This window comes from Ciconia boyciana, chromosome 7, assembly GCF_034638445.1.
Source record: "Ciconia boyciana chromosome 7, ASM3463844v1, whole genome shotgun sequence".
In the NCBI taxonomy this organism is placed as follows: domain Eukaryota; kingdom Metazoa; phylum Chordata; class Aves; order Ciconiiformes; family Ciconiidae; genus Ciconia; species Ciconia boyciana.
Window position 1 is genome coordinate 5,603,264 of NC_132940.1, and position 20,284 is coordinate 5,623,547.

Sequence of the window (20,284 nt, forward strand, 5' to 3'; positions counted from 1 at the left end):
TATGTTTCATTTGTTGAAATATTCATTTTTCCCCGTCCCTTGAAAGGAGCATTACAAATGAAAGCATAAATTGCTTCTGGACAGATCTTTGCTTCCTTCCCGCTTGCCTCCAGAAAGCTGTGTACTAACAATTGCAACATTTACCTTGTGAATCTGCCAGGTGGTGGGTCATCTGCTGTTTACAGAGTGGAAAAACAACCTGGTAATTTATCTTTTTCTACCGGAACCATTTTCAACCCCCTCGGCAGACGGAATGGGAGCGGTGGTGGTTGCGAATCACCGATGGTACCTTGGAGCAATGAGCACAGCACGCACCGCATTTGCTCTATACCCCATCAAACTGTTGCTGCTTTATGCCATACTCGGCATCCTAACTGTTCATTGCTTTGGGTAAGTGAATGTTTCTGAAGCCATGTCCATAGGGTGATATGGTAAAGAGCAAAAATTGGTACAGGCTCTCTGCTTTCACTGTGTATGGCACATAATTGCTGTCTTGAGCGGTTTCTGTATTTCTAACGAATAGCAAAAGACATTGTTTTGAAGTTAACGTAGTGCAATGTGTCTGCCTTTAGAAAAGTAATCCTGTTTGATAAATCTGAGACGACAAATTGCCACGGTCGTGTTGTAACGTGGAATTCTGTTTGCGAAGAGCAGCCTCCTCCCGTGCCAGCTGCCCAACAGTGTGCTGGAAAGATGGGGTTTTGTTTTCTTTGAGTACGTAAATAGCAAGAATCTGGCTGATAGTTGTTTCTTTCTCTGCTAGCTTAACAGATTTTGCTCTTTCAGAGGACTACAGTCAATCAGTAACTGTAATCTTTCCAATCTAACTGTATTTTTCCACTGTTCTCTGAACTTTGAGCTCTGATTTCATGCCTCAGTGAGCTGATGCGTTTTTGTAATTCCTTTATTCCATGTGATTTTTAATATGCAGTAATGGGAGCCCCTTACCAGGCACTAAATCAAAGCTTCAGCCGATGCTATTCCTTGTCTTGGTGGAGGAATTGGGAACACTGCTATGGTAGTTTACTCGCCAAAGTGGGTATGAAAAGAAACTAATTGTCAATGTTTTACTGAAGTTTCCCACTTAGATTAGGTGCTACAAGGAAGCATTTGTCTGGGATGAGGATTTAATCAGAAATATTGAATCTGCCAAAAGAGTAGGCAGCATTTTAGCTGTGGCATCACGGAAACCTTGGAGACAGTTGTCACGTGAGGGGGCGAGAGAGGGGCTGGGGCGAAGAGTAAAGGCTCCCACTTGGGGTTCAGGTTCATTGCTGGGATGAAAGGGAATAATGGGTTAATGACTCTCTATTGTGAACCAAGAACAGAGTCTAAGACTAATGGTTTTGGCCAGCTTGAGAAAAAATAGCCTGCTTGGCAAAGGGAGGCACTTAAGCCCAGCTTTCAAAAATGCTGTGTATGCCAGCCCTTAGCATTGCGACTGGTGTTTGTCATGGAGGTGTCTGACCTTGGAGCTGTTGTCATGTACGGCAGCAAGGTACCCAAATGCTACCTGTACAGCAAGCAGCAGGGAGCAATGGGAAAAGGGCAGCACCTGATGGTACAGATTCTACTGCTGGCCACTTTGCTGGGTTATTTGGTAGGGCTTGTGCAGCTTGAGGTGAAGCCCAGGTTGGTGGGACATGGGTTGAGTTTCCTGTGCTGGCTAGATCAAACCTGTGTCCTGCAGTCACCCCTCCTGAGTGCTCTGCAGACTTGCTCTCATGGTGGTGTTGTAGAAGACTGGGTCTACTCTTGGGCATTGAAGGGTGGATCAGGTTTCATACAGAATCAAGGCCGGTATGAAACAAATACTGAAATCTAGAGGTCGCATGGAAGATTTGGTGAGGTCTAAGTGTTAGTTCTCTTTGGCATGTAGTTTTGCACAGGTATAGGTCAAGTTGCTTTGTCCTCGTAGCTCGGTGGTTTCACACCCTGAAGCTCTTGTGTTGTTGAATGCAGTGGTGAAAAGGAGTCCCTTAACCTGAGCGGTACCAACAAGAGCGTGGCTAACAGCAGGCTGGCCCGGTCCGTGAGCAACGTGCCGCAGCCCCGCGACTGCGCACTCTCCGCCTGGTCCTTGTGGAGCAAGTGCGATCCCTGCCAAAAGAAAAGGGTGAGTGTTTGTGGTCTAGGCATGAAATCTGAGAAGTTGGGAGGCAGGACCTCCTCCAAGCCCTGTCTTTTTTGTCCATGGGCTTGGGCAAACAGCGGGGAGCTGCCGAGGAAAGCCCTGTGCAGGTGAGACTGCAGGCTTTTGCTTTCAGGTGGCTTTTAGCTCTTCAGCTCTTCGCCCCCAGTACCTCCAGTGGTTTCCAGGCTGCCTCGCTGTCCTGAGAAGGTATAAGCCCAGACTTGGTGAAAACACAGGCAGGAAGCCCAGGCTTTGCAGGGACTTTCTCTCCAACACAGTCCTCTTCTTCCAGCATCAGTGCGAGGCTCCATCCCCACTAATGGTCCCCCGTGGGACCTGGAGACACTCGGTGCCTCTCAGGATTGAGATGCCTTTTCATGTCTGCCAACGAGCGTTTTCTACCCGAGAAGCCCTATCAAACGAAAGTAATGATCCCAATAGTGTGAAGAGCAAAATCCCCGTTGCTAGAGGGACCTTTGCTAATGAGTTGGAGAAGCCATTCCCAGGCTTAAGCGGGAATAACCGGTGACGGGAGTTGGGAAGAGTGAAGCTTCGTACCAAAGAGTTAATCTTAAAAGCTGGGAAAAAAAGGAGGGCTAACATATTGGACTGAGTAATTGACTGCTTCACAGCAGTGTTGTGGGCGGAAAAAAATCCCTAATGATACAGAGGGCCAAGTAAATACACTGACAGAAAATAACAAGGGATGTCGTTACCAGTGCTAATTGAAAGAGAGGAGATGTAACTGAATCCTTCCTTACTCTTGCAAATGCCCGCACTACCCTGTCAGGCTCATTTAAACAAACTGTCAAAGAAAAGCAAACTTTCCTTCATCCCTTCCAATCCTCAATCCTTCCTTAGTAAAAGTAAAACTGTTGCAGATCAGAAACCTTTGAAATGAGGCACGTTACCAGCATCACACTTCTTTGCCGACACTTTTTTTAATATGACAGTACTCTTAGATCAGATCTCCCCGACACAAAGTTTGTTTTTTAACTAGGCAAGCGTGAAATTCACAATTTCTGTACACTTGAGTCAATATTTTTTATTTCATCACAGTACAGATTTGCCCGCCTGGAACAACCTTCTCAGTTCAATGGAGATCCGTGTGACTACACTGACAAAGAAACTGAAGACTGTGTTACGAATAATCCTTGCAGGAATAAAGTTAGATGTGAAGGTTTTGTGTGTGCAGTTACAGGTAAGGACGTACAGAGCGAGAAGTGGTGGTGCTCAGCTGGCATCTCTGACACCACCACGCTGAACTTTCTGCTTCTACAAGAGTTTGCTGGGCTACAGAGGTGTCAGGAGTTGACCCGGGTCCATCCATGCTTGCGTTGTGTTTGCATCGGTGATTTTGAGTGAGTCTATTAGCCAACATCTGTCAGTCTAAAGCACGTCTTTAAAATCTCCAAATAGGAAATTGAAACGCAGTTATATCAGTAAAATCTGTAGCACAAGTGGATCTGACAGCAACAGGAGAACATGCGCTGGGCATCCTTGACACATGGCCAAGAGCACAGCAGGTCATGATGGTGGTCCTCATGGCATTTCCCTCCATCCGTATCAACGACTAATTAGTCAGGAACACCGTAAGCAGTGTGGGGAAGCAAGGCAGCAGTTAGCTGTACCCAAAATTTGATCAGCCTCTGCTTTGCATCTGCACCCTGGCAGCGGAGAGGGAAGTGCGCAGGGAGCAGGGCGCCGGGGCAGAGGGGAGCTCAGCACAGGAGATGGGGCAAAGCAAAGCGGCCTCTGAGCTCTGTTCCCCGGGCTTGTGTTTTGGTGAGGCTGAAAAACAAGAATTCAGTAATTACGGACATGGAAAGGGGGAAGAAAAGAATTCTGTATACAAGGTCTGCTGAACAGTCTCCAGCATGTTTGTTTTCTCCAAACTAAAAAATTATAGCAACAAAAAAAATCTATTCTTTTTTACGCTTTTAATTAGGGATTTTATTTTTCTAGGTTGACCAAAGGATTTTAAGATTATGAAAGGTTTGAGCAAAGCTGAGCAGATGGAGTTTGGTGATCCATGCAGATAGAGAAGAAATATTTTCCAGCTAGATTTCAACTGTACACTACAGGAGTCTTTTATTTTGTTGCTAGACTCTGAGTCAGGGACTGTGATAATAGATTGTTTTATGAGTAATTTACACCTTGCATCCTAGGGAGATGCATTACACGGAGGCTGCTTTGTAATGGGGATGATGACTGTGGGGACCAGTCGGATGAAAAAAACTGCAAAAAAGTGTTTAAAAAATGTGACCAGAAGATGGAGGAATACTGGGGAATAGAGAATCTGGCAAAAGGGTAAGTCAGTGACATTCATGAGACATTTTCTTACTTAAAGCATGATCTTATGTGGCTTCAGCCATAAACACTGAATGGAGAAAAGCCGTAGCAATTGCTGTATCCAGGAGTGAGGGTCCAACAGCCTTTGGGGTCTTGATCCAAAGCCCGGTGGGAATATCCTTGTTGACTCCATGAGTCTTTTGGAGAGAGACGAGGTGAGTAGAAGTCCCAGATGTACCCAGGAGTACTTCTGCACCCTCCAGAGATCATCAGCTCAGCTTGCAAATACGCCGTGCAAGAGCCTGTGCGTGCTCTTTGTGTTGCCAAAGCTCGGTGAGTGAAGAGGGAAATGTCAACACCAAATATTTCTCTAATGTCTGCAGGTACTTGCACTTAAATTAATTGGTGGGAGAGTTTCGATAATCCAATTATTTTGCACAGATGTAAGTAGAGTTAGATTTTGGCCTAATTCAGTCTGTGGGGAGCAGGAATGTCCTAGCCTTTAGGAACCAAGAGACTACTTCAAACCGTGCTTTTGAAATAAAAGCAAAGGAGGGTTTGTTAAAATCTGAACATACGGTTCTGCAACTCCTTAGAGAGTGACTTAAATCAGCATCTTGGATTGCCTAAAATCTGAACCTGGCTATGGATTTGTATTTTAGCACAGTGTATGGGTTTGGGGGGTGGGATGTAAAAAGGTCTTTGATTTCTTCCACGACAGTGGAAAATGGTGGAATTTTTGTCCTTTGCGTGAGTGGGGCAGGATGAACCTGCATGTTAGCAAGCCCCAACTTTGTGGGGATTCAAATCCATGTCTGAAGTAATCCAGCTTTTACAGGCTAAGACTGTGGCAACTTTCTGTAAGATCGGACTGTGTGAAGAGTCTTTTCTCATTCTGCAGGAAAAAAAATGCTTTTTGCATAAAAAAAGGAAAAGAAAAAAATCATGTTGCAAGGAAAAAATTATAATTTCCTTCTTATTCTCTGGAGATATGGTTGCTGCACATGTCATTGCTAATGCTTTGTACTTCTGAGTTTAATCAAAATTAAAAATAATGTTGGACAATTATAGGAACACGCTTCTCATCTCTTTGAAGCTACAATTGCTCAGTAATTTGCTTTTAGTGGGCTTCCCTTCTTTTCAGATTGTTCTAAAATTAGAGTTAATATTTTACAGCTTCGGAGTCATTATCATGCAGGTCTCTCTCCCCAAAATAAGGAGAGGCAGATCTAACAGAGGCCTGGAATGCTAACAGGGACACGACACAGACTATTAGCAATTATTTTTTTTTTCAGTGAAGTTTCCTCTAGTGACTCTTGTTACTATTTGAGTATGAGTTTGTGGAGGTGAGTGCCATGTCCTCAGCTGTGCGCCACGAGGGTGATGTGAGGGTGTCTGGACGGTGAGCAACAGAAGGGTTTTTACTGCAGCATATCCCACCAGCGGCAATAGGAAAAGCAAATGAGCCCCATTTAATCACCCCATCTAAAAAGACTGCAGTGCGACATCCTTTCTCAAGCAGACGGGTTAAGATTACTGTCCATCATCCACTAAAATCAAAGGAAAACTTCCCAGTGATTTCAAGGAGTAATTGAACAATTGCTTGAGTACCGAGAGCTTGTTGCCTGACAATTTTCACTCTCATCTACTGACCTCTGGTTGATCCTTGACCAACCCAGCAAAGATTATGAATGATAAACTAGAACAAAGAAATGTGAATGAAAAATGAGTCCGGACTGATGACATGGGTTGGCAAACCAGTCTTTGAAGACCCTGCTGGATGCTGCTGCACTGCTGCGGGCATCCAGGGATGCTCAGGGTGGGCAACGTGGTGGGGTGGGGGTTTGGCTGGTCCAGTTTGTTCTGCTCTTCCCAGAGAGTTCCAGTAAAGGCTACAGAAGCTGCCAGTGCTGGTGGCAGTAATGCTCTGGTGTTATTCCTAGCTGGGTGGTGAAAATTGCCCTTCTGTAATTAATATATCCATTGACGTGTCAAAATTTGACTCTGTCTTTTAGTTAGTTAGTTAGAAAAACCTTAGTTGGGTTTTTCTGGAGCAATTAGGTTTATCAGGCAGTGAAAAAGGCAAAACTTTCTTTTGGGGTTTCAAAATAAGGAAGCCCTCAAAGACAAAACAAAGAGCCCTCACGCAAACCAAAAACCTTTTGCCTTTCTCAGCCAAGTCATTTGATGTTTACCCTAAATCGATGATAATCTTAATATTTTGCTGTTATGCTTCATGTACAGGTTAAATATCTTCACAAACGACTTGGAAGGATTAGTTCTTGATCACAGGTACTATGCTGGGGGATGTTCTCCCCATTATATCATGGACACAAGATTCAGAAAGCCATACAATGTAGAAAGCTATATGGCAGAGGTATGTGTCAGATTCATCTGCAAATAAACATACATACATATATTCCAATAAATTTAGTGAGTAATACTGATAAAGCTTCATTACTAAATCATTTTATAAAGAATTACAAAACTCGTGAGATCAAATGAGATGGGACTGAATTTAGCCCTACTTCTAGAACATCATCATGCCCCATGCACTATATGAAGTTGGACACATCCCCTTATAATATCCGTGCACACTGGAATAGATAGCAGTGTGTCCTTGGACCTTGTCATTGCAAAAACTGAGCCTAACCTTCCTGGTGCCATGTGTCCAAGAGGGCCCAAAAGCCACGCAGTGGGCACGGGGAGGTTAATTTTAGACAGAATTGTAGAGTGCCTTGAAAGCCAGGCTGGGAAAGCTGTCCTTGTGCAACAGCCTAGGGTTTAGCAGCACACCATGTGTTTTGTGTGACAGCTTATTTCTGTGGCGCATCAAAGCTATATGTCAAATATTATATATTTGACCTTAATGCTCTTGATGACATAGCATGATATTTTTGAGTGTTGCCCACTAGGAAACCTTTTCCTTTTAGAATTCATACTTTAATTGATGCCTATGTTTAAGATTTCACCTTCTTTGCATAAGATTGACACATTAAGTAAAAGCCTGAGGTCCTTGCAGTATGGAGGAGATAATAGCTTTCCTGCTGCTGTAAATCAAGTATTCTTGAAGTACCAGTGTTAATAATAATAGTGCTTTGCAATTATACAAGGCTTTTCGTCTTCAAAGTGCAAGCATTAATTCACAAGTATATTTGTATCTGTATTCCTTCCCCATGCTTCAGGTATACAATTGCTATGCAGGAAATTAAACGTGTTGTTTTTGCTTTCTGTTTAGACCAAAGGCAAATATGAATTTACAATGACTGAATATGAGTCCTACTCAAATTATGAAAGCAGTGTCCTGAAGGCAAAAGCTTCACAGTCTAGCTTCAGCTTCGGTATAAAAATACCAGGAATATTTGAACTTGGTTACAGTTCAAATGACAACAGGTTCAAGAAGTTCATTCAAAGGATGAAAAGATTTTCTTCAACTGTAAGCACTACTCCACTTAATTCTCTGCTAACGCGTTATCTGTGTGTGTGTGTATATCAGTTTGATCACAGAATCACAGAATCACAGAATCATATAGGTTGGAAAAGACCTTTAAGATCATCGAGTCCAACCGTAAACCTAACACTACCAAGACCACCACTATACCACGTGTCCCTAAGCACCTCATCCAAACGTCTTTTAAATACTTCCAGGGATGGCGACTCAACCACTTCCCTGGGCAGCCTGTTCCAGTGCTTGATAACCCTTTCAGTGAAGTAAAATTTCCCAATATCCAGTCTAAACCTCCCCTGGTGCAACTTGAGGCCATTTCCTCTCATCCTATCACTTGTTACCTGGGAGAAGAGACCGACCCCCACCTCGCTACAGCCTCCTTTCAGGCAGTTGTGGAGAGTGATGAGGTCTCCCTGATGATCCTCATCATCAGGTCAGCAGCCATGACTAGGATAAATGAAATCTTTCCTCCTGGTTGGATTTTGCAGTTTGCATTGGGCAAGTGTTTACTAAGGGCACGATGCCTTCGTTTGTGTTTACAGCACCCAGGAGCTTTTCCATTCACCTATCGGCCAGGAACCGGACTGCCTAACCTCCGAAATCAGCCACAATTGAGTGCAGTCTCTCCAGTGTCCTGCTGGGCATCCACATTTGGATGTTTGTAGTGAAGTCATTTAAAAAAAAAAGAAACTAAGAAGCCGGTTCAAATGGCCTCCCTTCCATACAGAGAACTCGCTAGTAGGAGAGGTACAAGCGAGACTCCGAACAGGGTCTCCATGCTGCACCCCAGCCACGGGATGCTGTGCACCTTGCCTGGGATGCTGTGCACCCTGCCCTGCCAGCCATTAAAAAGGTCTTCCCACTGATGCCAAAGCAGTCTGGCAGGCGGGAGGTGAGCGGGTGCAGCCGGCACAGGGACTCCTCCGAGGGAACCTGCACAGGTAGAATTGGGGGTTAGCTATCGAACCCAGGAGCCCAGAGTTCCCTCTGCTGTACGGCTGAGTTACAGTGACTAGCAGAGAAATCTAGGCTGAAAGAAGGGCAAATAGGATTTTCTGCAGTTCCAGGAATTTCTGCACCTGTACGCACAGTCCAGAAACGGATCTGCAGTGCGGATGGCTATTGTCTGTGCGGACATGGCAGAATATCGTCTCACATGTGAAGGGCCGTCCCTCTTTTAAGTGGGTTCAGCAAGGCAGGAACTGTCACTTCGGTAGATGATAATGCAAACAGCGAAGCCAAGCTGTTCAGCTGTAGGGCAGTCTTGACAATAACGTAGAACAAAAACTGTTAGCAGGCCTTCCATGGGTTTAATTATAGACTAACACATGCCATTTTACTTTGGCTGATGTGATCTATCTGCCAAGTACATCATTCACCAGATCAGGACACACACAACACGAAATACGGATGGCACAATCGCTTCCAGTCTCGTCTGCGGAGATTTGGTCGCAGCTGTGACCTGATGCACACTTAAGCTGGCTGGAGAGGCTTTAATCTGTAACTCCTAGGACTGCTTTCTGAGGTTCAGTCTGAGGTAGTGTGCACCATCATTTGATTTCTTTTTTTCATCTGTTATTGCTGTAAACAAACCTAGCTCTTGTCAATGGTTTAATAGTAGCACTGATCTATGTCTCTCCCCTCCGTATAAAGTGCATTCAGGAATGGCAGAGTATTCCTTGTTGCTATTAAACTTGCATTTGCTTCCTGCAAAGAGGCATTTCCCCTGACAAGATCAGAGGCATATGAGAAGCATTTGCAATAGATATCCATAAAGAAACCCAATACTAAGTCTTGATTTTATTATTTAAGCTACAGAGTTCTATATTGACGCCCACCCCCCCGACGTGCTTGTCCTGCTGGCCCAAACAACGGGACGCTAAATCCTTTGAACGTGACAAAAGACCTCTTCTGTTCCTGACTTTTATGCCAGAAAGGGGAGATATAATATTTATCCATGTACATCTATCTATTCAGAGACATATAAATATGTGTGTGTGCGTGTGTGACTGTGTTTTCTTCTTTCCTTTGAGTTTTGTTAATGGCATATTCTGCGGAATATAAATATTAATTTGGATCAGCCAGAGAATTACCATTTCACATATAAATCATCATGATTTCAGATGTCAGAATTTTTCAGGAGAGAGTTTGTGAGGGACGAAGGCTGGCCCACGTTATTAGGAGTGGAGCAGTCTGGTGGGACGCTGCTTGTGTCCTTGCATCCTGGCTCTGTCAGAGCAGAGCCTGGAGCCTGCCTTTCCCCGCGTCCCAGTCGTGGCCTGAGCCGTCCCCTAACCTCTAATGGGTGTCTCTCCCTTTTCCTTCTTCCCTCTCTAATACCAGTCAGAATCCTGATTTTCAGAAACTTTACTACTAAAAGTTTTGGGTTTGCTAAATTCAAAGTTTTCCAGTTGCAAACTGTTACAATGATAAATCCCGACCAGCGTTAATGGTTTAATAGCAAATAACTACATGTTGTCACAGGAAGGACTTCCCACGCTTCTTCTGGATTCTCTTGTGTTTCTTCATTTCATGTAGTCCAGCAAATTCATTCATGCCCGTTCAGAGCTGGCTGTTGCCATTTATAAGCTGAAGCCCCGAGGCCTGATGCTGCATTACGAGTTCCTGCAGAGACTCCATCAGCTCCCGTTAGAGTACAGCTACGGGGAGTACAGAGAGCTCTACAGAGACTATGGAACCCATTACATCACGGAGGCTACCATCGGCGGCATCTACGAATATACTTTAGTCATGAACAGCAATGAGCTCCAAAAGGCAGGTACGTGGATCTGATGGTTGTGAAAGAGCTTTGGGGCCAGCTTTTTGGTGGGAGAACCCCTCTGCAGGCACCCAACAATGGTTCAGGTCTGAGACAGAAAAGAGAGATGGGGGAAGAAGGAGTCAACAACATCTCAAAGAAAGCCTGCAGGAAATATGGCAGTCGAAGTGCTTTATGGCAGTAAATAAAGAGCCTGGTTTTCAAAGCATGCTCAGCATCATGGGCTTCATCTAGCTCTCAAGCTGTGGGTGCTGCCAGTTCACAAAAAAAGGCCCTGTAGCAAGTATTTTAGACAACACATTTTGGAGGCTGACAAGATGTTGAGATGAACGAGAATCGTGTAGCTTAACGCTTTTGTTAGCTTTGAAAACCTTCACCTAAGTTCTATTTCCATTGCCTTTCAAATGACAGTTTTGAAACACCTTTAGCCTCAAGAGCTTTTCCAGCGTGTAGGAAATGGTAAATAATTTGCTGGGTGACTCTTGTGCCTGACATTGCTCTTGCTCTTTGACTCTGGCTTCCTTTTTTGTGAGAAATTATGATTGTTGTGTAGGATAGAGCGAGCGGTGTGACATTAATCAATAGCTGCACTCTCTTATTTATTCATTGGCATGGGAGTGAGTAACTGCCTTCGCTGTCTATTTGCGAAAGCATTTAGTGGACTCTGCTGTGTGTGATGCTCAGTCTGATTGCTCTTTTGCTGTCTAGGATGTTGCTTATCTTGTAGTCAGATACAGCCCGGAGGGACAGAATTTAGGTTCAGATTTCAGATATTCAAAATGTTAGCACTGCCGAATTTCTCAGCTGTTGGTGTGCGCCCATCCCAAGCCAGATTTGGTTGAACTAATGCGTAGTATTGTTTGCATCAAAATGCTACCTGACAGCGTCTGCTGACTGAGATCAGGAGTACCAACAGTAGTACCAACATTTTCACGCTGTCCCCAGTGCTGAGCTGGGCTGTAAGTTCTCACCAGGGTTTGGTAGGTCCAGACTGAGAATTCAGTTTTTTCCCTTCAAATCCATCATTATGTTTGTACTGTCTGTGCTGGAAATCAAGTCTTCTTTTGTAGATCTAGTATCACACGCCGTGTCACATGGTTGGTACTTTCACTGCTCTCACGTGTAAGCCAATGTGCCAGATGTGTCCATGGTTCATGATGTGATACTTTATGTGGGAAAGACGGCAGGAGAGAGGTCTGGATTGTGCTGTACAAGGATGTCCTAAAATAGTGGTTCCTGCCTTCAGGTGCATACGGACTATGAACATTAATAGGGGCCATCCTGCGTCAACCCAAAACTCAGTGCATCCTCTTTTCTAATCTGGAAACTGGCCAATATCAGATGTATGAGAAGAGCGTAAGAACAGGACAGCCATATGGTGATACTTGCGTTGTGAGCTCATGTAAACACTTGTATCATCAAGACATGAGTTTAACTACAAAGTAAAGAATTCAGGGAAACGTGGGGGATTACAACAAAAAAGCAGAGAAAGAAAAGAGATACTTGAGTGTCATATCTGGTGTTTCACCACGATAACTGCTTCAATATTGTTGAATGTCAGGACAGCAAGGAGTTTGGAGAAGGACTTTGGGGAAGAACATATGAAGGATTTGCAGATTTTTAGGGCAAAGTCTTATATGCCAGGAAACAAATTAGAGTAGAGCTTCAGGGAGAAACTTCCATGAAACAATTCAGGCTCTTCTGGCAGCAAAGAATTGGAGATGTGAGCTAGCAAAGAGAGGAAAAGCTACTTCATCTGCTACTCTTAAAAAGCCTGGCTCCTGATGATGGGGATGGGTGGTGGGTAGTCCTTTGTCAAAGAAGTTTGGCGTTTAAGTCACAGGCCAGGCTCCCACCCATTGCAGCTCTGCGTAGCCCAGTACAGCTGAGTTGGTAATTAAAAGCCTCGTCTTCTAGCATTTACCTTGCATTTGCACTTGGTTTGAGAGTTCTCTAAAATGTAGAGATTGCATTTCATTTCATATAGATCTGTTAAATATCCCCAAAAAGGCTTCTTCATCTCATCTCCTTTTTTCCCAAAGGAAAAATATTTATCACCTCCCATTTTCTGTGTAAATGGACATAAAACATCGAACAGTTGTATTAAAACACTACAATTTTCTGGTGTGTATTTGAGGTTATTCTCTGAGCGATGTCCAGAAATGTGCACAGCACGGCTTTAACATCGGTGCAGCTATTGATGTTGTCTATGCGAAGCTTGGAATAACTGCAGCTGGCTGTAAATCCCTTTTAAAAGAGATTGGAGGTAAGCATGAAACACTTCTGCCATTTAATTCCTAGCCTTTGTCATAATGAAAAGAAGATTTTGTGATCTTGCCTGCCTGAAATATTTCTCCACTCCCTCAAATCAGCTGGCTAACCCCAGCCAAGCTTAACAGAGGTGTAGATGTCTCAAACCTTGGTTTTTTGCAAGATTTTCTTTGCTGGGTAGAGAAGAAATATCTGCTCAGTGTCCCGGGGAAAAGCAGGGACAGATCAACCATTACCTATGTGTTACCAATCCACCCAGCTCTCAGCAGAGCAGCCCAGCATGCCACTTTTTGCACCCAAAACCGCCCCAATGTGGAAAGCAGGTGGTGTGGGAGCCTCAGGGGACATAGGGGAAGCTGGGGGTGTTGCAGTGGGAGGAAGGTGCCCCTGAAGATATGCGGAGGAGAACGGGCAACATTCATGGTGGTGAGGAGCTTCGGGCTGTGGAAGGACCTGCGAGCTTATAAGCATAGGGAAGAAATTTAGGAGGAGAGATATAGGTAGGGTGCAGGAGAGGAGGACGGGGGTATTGCTGCAAGAGAGCAGGAGGGGCACAGGACACGCAGCATGGGAAACCAGGCTTCGGGTGTGAAACACTGGTGGCCTTTTTCCTTTCGCCTCTCAGTGGGATGGGTCATATACTGGGTGTTTTGCTGTGAGGTTATATCTCATCTGCAATCCCCAAAGACATACCTGAGCAGAGCTGGCCACTTTCCGAATGCGTTTTTGCAGACAGCACCTCCAAAAAACAGTACGTGGAAGATTTCATCGCCCTTGTTCGTGGCGGAGCAAGCGAACACATTACCACGTTGGCTTACAAAAACCTGCCGACGGCTGCGCTCATGCAGGAGTGGGGAGATGCTGTACAGTACAACCCTGAAATCATAAAGCTGAAGGTACTGTGTCTGTCACTTCATTCAACTTCACTTAGCTGGAGCGCCCTGGAGAACTCTGTGTTTAAATAAACAGGATTAAAAAAAAACAGGGAAATTTCTAGGTCAAATAATAGGCCTCTATTGCGCAGCATATTTTCTCTAAGACTGGGTATTCGGAAAATCAAAGGTGTGATGCGTTAAAAAGGGTGTGGTTGGAAGTACATGAAGGAAACCGCTTTATCCCCTATAACTTGGCTGTGCAGATGTGATCGCTTGCTGCCTACCAAGCAGATCAGACGATCCACCTTCTGTTTTACCAGTGTATCATTTATCAGAAATATATCTGGCAGCATATATTTTATAAGGACTTTTTATTTTCTTGGAATTTCTCCTATCTTCTGTGAGTACCAGTAACTGTTTAGCAACACTTCTCTCTGGTTCAGAAGGTCAAGTAGCTCACCATACATGCCTGGATGTTTGTGCAGCTTAGCTAAACCTTAAAAATATGAGTTAGGTTTTGAAGAGTCAAGGTTTCTTGACCCTGAAGAGTTTTAGAAATGCAAGGCACTGTAAAAGTAAAAAGCGAGCAGAAGTATGTAGCAATTCTGCCTCATCATTTTTAATGTCAAAGTAAGTTCATTCTGAGTGAATAGTACAAATGTGCAAGAGAACATCCTTTTAAACAGGAGCTTGGACTGGTAGTGGTGGAAGTTGATTTTATTATTGTATAATTGCTTTTCATTGTAAAATTTAACTTTAGGCAAAAATATTTATATTTGTAAAAGGTGTTTGTTTCTCTCTGAAAATTCTGACTTTTCATTTTCAAAAAGAAGTGAATTCTAAAAAATATGAAACAAAGCAAAAATCGGTAATTTGGAAATACAGCCAGTGCCCGCCGGGCACTTGCTGCAGCAGAGGTGGCTTTCCCAAGCCCCTGGTGCGCTGTGGATTGACCTTCCAGAAAGGCACTGGGAGGTCTCTGGGCAGGAGACAACAGAAATGCAACCCTCCGCGCTAGATCCCACGTACAGAAAATGCTCCCACAAGAAACTGCGATGTTCTTTGTCTTGCCTGGCATCAGTGACCAGGCTGCCCAGTGAAAAACCCCAGACGGATGTAATTTAGATTTGGTATCTATAATCCTTCATTTCCATACCAATATCCCTGTGGGGCTTGAAGATCAAAAGTACCAGCAGAGTGTGACTAAATGTCAGCCCAAGAATGCTTAGTTAGGGAAAACTAAAGCAAATCAGTTCATAAATCATCTGCTGAAGGGACTTGGCAGGTCACTCTTAGTGTATTTCCTCATTTGTATGGTCTGAATTCAAAAAGCAAAGTATGGATCACAGATAATTGATGAAGAGTGAATGTACAGCAGCAGGAAATGAGCTTTTTTTGTTGTTGAAACATTCTACTTCTTGTAGCTTGAGCCTGTGATAGCAGTAGGGTGATCTTTCATGCTTACTGTATTGCCGTGGCCTCTATGGCAGGCATCTCTATAGCAAGGATGGGCAGTTGGGGTGGATCCTCTGATGACACGTGCCCATATCGTCCCACTGGCATTAGTGGGTGACTGGCAATATTGAGACCACAATTTTAACTTTCCCATGTTTTCAGAAAAAAAAAATAAAGGAGCAGGCCAAAGTCTCCTTGGTCCCTACTGCACGTTCACCGTGTTGTGCCCCCCCCTTATCTTCTCCCACCCACCCCACCTGCGGTGTTTGCAGGTGAAGATCACAATCCTCTCCCTTCTGAAGCCAGTGGAAACCCTTATCTTGGCTTCATGAAGATAGAAGTCGGCCTGGAAATGCAGAAGTGGTTAAACTGAATGTGCAAATGTGAATGCCTGTGACCACGTGCCTCTGGCTGTGCTGTGTGGCTGTCTGAGGAGGGAAGGAGACTTTGTGGGTGGGTTTTGGGGATCCTTTTTAAATCAGAGTAACAGAGCACTCAGGAAATGGAAGTTTGAGCAAATCTGCCTGAAAATGTCAATATTAGGAAAATGGATGAGAAAGGCTTTAATGAAACTTCTGTGAAACTTTGCCCGTTTGTCAACTAACGGTATGGCTGTTGTATTTTATTATCCATTTGCAATTGCTAAACCCAGGGGAGGATCCCTGTAAGTATTCCTGGCGTGGCTGCCTTGTTGTTCACGAGGTTTACGGCAATACTAATGGGAAACCTGGAGCCTGTACCACAAGGCCTTCATTTCCCTCTCCAGCTGTGCTCCCACCAAGCCCTGCAATGCTCACACCATCTTGAACTTGGAAGCAAATGCGGTTTCTTCCCTCCCTTTAGGCAGAGCCGCTGTATCAGCTGGTGACTGCAACAGATTTTGCTAATGCAGTGGCCATAAAAGAAAATCTGCGACGAGCTCTTGAAGAGTTTCAGCAGGAGACCAGTTCTTGTCGCTGTGCTCCGTGCCACGGCAATGGGATCCCCTTTCTGCAAGGTAGAAGGATTTTGCACCTCTTCTCTACCTTCTAAGAGAAATGAGCTGGGAATTTGTGGGGAGCGAGGAAGCTTGGCAAGTAATCTGCTTTTGAATTTCTCCTGTCATTTCTCTTTCAGATAACTAAATATTGTTTTAAAAGTTGATCTATTTGTAGAGTGCCACCGGTAAGTAAAGACAGTAAAGTGAAGGGATGAGCCTTGTTAATGGGAGTGACCATCTGTATCAGTTTTGTGGAAGAATTTGTTCCATCTCAATTATGCATTTAAAAAAAACCCTTGACATCTTTAAGTCTCCTCCTTTGCTTTTAAGATTGCTTCCATCCTCCAAGAGAACTGACTACTGTCTCAGCATTAATTAGTGTTTGTAAAAGCGTTTTGAAGATGAAAAGCACCATATAAGTGCCAAGCACAGTTATCACCGTCACCTCCCCCCATTTCTAAGAGAAGCTGTCCTCCTTTGTAAGCAGGCTGTGATTTAAAAATGAAGGGGAAAAATAATCAAATTGAATGAAAACCGCACGGCCTAAACAGAGATATATGATGTGGTGAGAGCCTCTAACAAAGGGACCATTTTGTCAAGTGCCTAATTCCAATCTGCATCTGCAAAACTCCTGATGAGAATCGTTATCATCTAAATGTATCTAATGCAGAAACGATCGCTTCAGGTACCAGCTAGTTGATTGTAGCACTTAAAGGATTCGTCTCATGATTACCCTTGTTTAAATAACTTTTTAGGAGCTGAGTCAGGTTAGCATTTCATTTAGGATCTTCTCAACAAGAGGGTTTCGATGACCGTTATTTTCCTAAGTGGGAGCTCTGCTCCGGGGTCCTGCCGTGGGATGCACAACGCAGTCCTGGGCAGCGGTGTGGGGTTCCGCTGACTTTTCCTCTGGTGCAAAGCCTAGCTGGGATGCTCCTGTCCCAGGTGCTCATTCCTGATGCTGCAGTCTGCTCCCTGCCAGCTCTACCAAGATTTCTCTTTTGGAGAGGGGCCTGTGTGGTACCCTGGATTGCTGAATTACTGCAGCGGGGTAGCTGAGGTTGAGCCACAGTGCAGTGGCAGGAACAAATGGCTGGGGAGGCGAGAGGGGCGGCAGGGCAGTCACAGCTCCCCTGCTTTATTGCTATTTTATACTTTCACCATCGGAGAAAAATGCTGATATCATTTCACCCGCTGTCCCTTCCTCACAGAAGACGAGGCACTGAGAAGAAACGGCTATCTGCAAGGAAATGTGACTTGAAGTCTCTAATCCCACCACCTCTGCTTACTTGCAGGAACTGAGTGTAAATGCTTATGTCCCCTTGGCTACAGTGGCACTGCCTGTGAGATCAGCAAGAGGAAAGGTAAGAGGGACCCCAAGTCCGAGGAGACAGTCCCAGCAGTATTTCGGAGTGTCCAGGGCTGCTGGCTGATGAGTAAGGGGCTGGGGAGTAATGCCCAGGGCGGGCTGGCCCCACTCTGCCCAGCCCAATGCACAAGGGGTTGGGGTCCTGCAGAGGTGACAGACAGACTTTGCCTTCCCTCATCTAAATTTCTTTGCACTCATGAGGAGGTGGCTTTCCTTTTGCGGTTCAAAGCTGCATAAACGCACCTGGCAGTTATAGCAAAATATGAACTCCTACCTCATTTACAGTCCATGACAAGCCTCAGGTCTCCTCCAACGGCTCTGTTTCCTAAGTTTTTCCCTTTGATACAGCCGCTATGTTGCAAACTGTTTTCTCCCAGATATACTGCCATGCATTTTAACCTTAAAATCTTATTATGTTGTTTTGAAGCATTTACTAATGCTTCTTGGTCACTTTATATCACTGCTGTCTCCTGAATGATGTTCTTAACTCCTTCTAGTTTAGGATGATCTGTGAATTTAATCATTTTGTTTACTTCTTCCAGCTCATTAATTTAGATGCTAAATAATACCAGATCTCAGGCACCCAGAGCTCTGGCACCATCCCACAATTTGATGCACTGCATTTATCATTGCGCTTTGTTTACAGTCTTTTATCCAGTTCTCATTCTGCATGACTGTGTCCTAACTAAGCCAGGCTGAAATACGTTTTAAGCCAAGATTTCACGAGCAGAGGGTCAATTTTGTAGGTGTTTCTAAGCAAGTCCACGGAGCCTTAAAATGTGGAGTTGCTTACACCTTGTTCCAGTCTGCTTGCCACACGCGTAATCGCATCCGACCCTCCCAAAGACTCACATCCATCCACTTGTCAACATGTACCTTCCTTTCTCACTCCCCTTTCCTCCTTTTATGTATTGCCTCTGTGTTCGGCTCCATGAGTCTCAGGATTTTGAATTTATGTCACTCACATGCTCAGGATCCAGAAGAAACAGTGTAATAGGAAAAGCAATGGATAGAAAGCTGAATATTCAAGCTGTTGTTCATTGAAGAAGAACGTGAACATTTCCCCTAGCACTTCAAAATGTGGCTGACACGAGTTTAGTTGCTGTTTTTCTTACCTAGGCGTGGACTAAGTCAGAGAGATAAACGCCCTACAAGCAAATATAAAGCTAATTGATTTTTTTTTTCCTTGTCCTTGCTGCATAAAGTGTAGTTTGAACAGACACCAGAAATGCTGAACAGAGAATTAACATCTTTAAAACAATCACTCATTGTTAATGACTCAAGTATATTATTAGTGGTGTGGACAGGGACAGAGCTGTTTGTATTTAAATATGATTCATGGAAGCTGACAGCTCTTCCCATGGAAAGAGCTGCTTTATTCTGACAGTCCTTTCTGGCTTTGGGTTTTTTTTCCAGATGCTGCTGTTAATGGAAACTGGGGTTGCTGGGCCAGCTGGTCTCCGTGTTCAGGAGGTCAACGAACAAGGAGACGACAGTGCAACAACCCTGCACCGCAAAATGGTGGTTCATCATGCTCAGGGCCAGATGCTGAGACAGTTACTTGCTAGAGGGAATCGTCAGGAACTTACACAAAACTGATGAGCAGTTTGCAAACGGAGTGGGAAGATGGTACCTGACGGGCTTGCTAAGTTGGCCTCACTCTCCTTATGGGTCTCATCCAAGTGCATTGAAGTTGGAAACATTTCAGAAGGCAAAGGGAGCTGGGTGTGTGTTATGAATCACACCTTTGGACAGGCTTTGCAGTTGTCCTGTGGGATTGAATGTGCTTACCGTTCTTAATATTTTGACTTTTCTCTGTCTTTCTTGCAATGGGCTAACTGAGACAAGCTTTATCTCCTGCCTTATTTGGTAGCTGCATGATTTTAAATTTTACTGTCTTGTTTTTGAAGGTTCCTTTGAGATAAGAAAAGACTGATCTTACATGCACCAGAATGTGCGCTAATATGCAGCTTCTGTGAAGACAGGTGTGTCATGTGGAGCAAAATACAGCATATTAAAGTCGAAATCTCAATGAGCACAATAGTATCTAATGTGACGTTTAAAGCCTCCTTGCCTCGCTACCCCAGTTTCCCAATTTATTGTGTTTAACTTAAATTGTCTGTCGTATTAGAAATTGTCTTGAAGGAGCGAAAACCGAATTGTGAAGAAGAGTCTGGTGACACCAACGCGTTGTTAGACTATATAGCAGCGGTACTCTTACCGCAGCGATGAGGTTCCTCCTGTGCATTTCTGAAGTAGAACAGATACGCTGAGAGTATCGGATACACCCTGGTACGCTCAGATATGCCCAATGCTCTGGTTCCTTGGGAAGGGGAGGGAAGGACGGAGGGATGCTACTGGGATGGGGAGTTGGAAAGCAGCTGCTGCTCCTTCTGCTGCTTGGGGATATTGGAAGGCAGGAGGGATGGCTACGGTTGCAGGAGAGGCTGAACCTCCTGCACCCTGACTAGGGGCTGTCACTCCAGGATGCCAGGACCATCCGCTGGAGCAGGATGAGCAGCCAGCTTTTCTGTAATTCTGTCATGGGCAGAATAAATGGAACATTTTGGAATAAATGTCTTTGCACATCCCCTGAGGTCTTCCGCCCTTAGTAGTTGCCTCTGCCCCAAACAAGCTCTGGTTCATCTGTCTGATCCCATGAAAGCCTGTATTTCAGCAGCT

General features: G+C 44.5%; 1 protein-coding gene across 1 annotated transcript; it reads left to right on the forward strand.

Moving 5' to 3' along the window:
• Nucleotides 1–298: 298 nt before the first annotated feature.
• C8B (complement C8 beta chain) lies at nt 299–19,170 on the forward strand. The gene is made up of 12 exons (XM_072867731.1): nt 299–390; nt 1,963–2,116; nt 3,194–3,335; nt 4,303–4,444; nt 6,671–6,803; nt 7,665–7,862; nt 10,413–10,653; nt 12,791–12,919; nt 13,657–13,820; nt 16,098–16,251; nt 17,529–17,597; nt 19,019–19,170. The coding sequence occupies exons 1-12, from the start codon at nt 299–301 to the stop codon at nt 19,168–19,170; spliced, it is 1,770 nt and encodes a 589-aa protein (XP_072723832.1).
• The last annotated feature ends 1,114 nt before the right edge of the window (nt 19,171–20,284 follow it).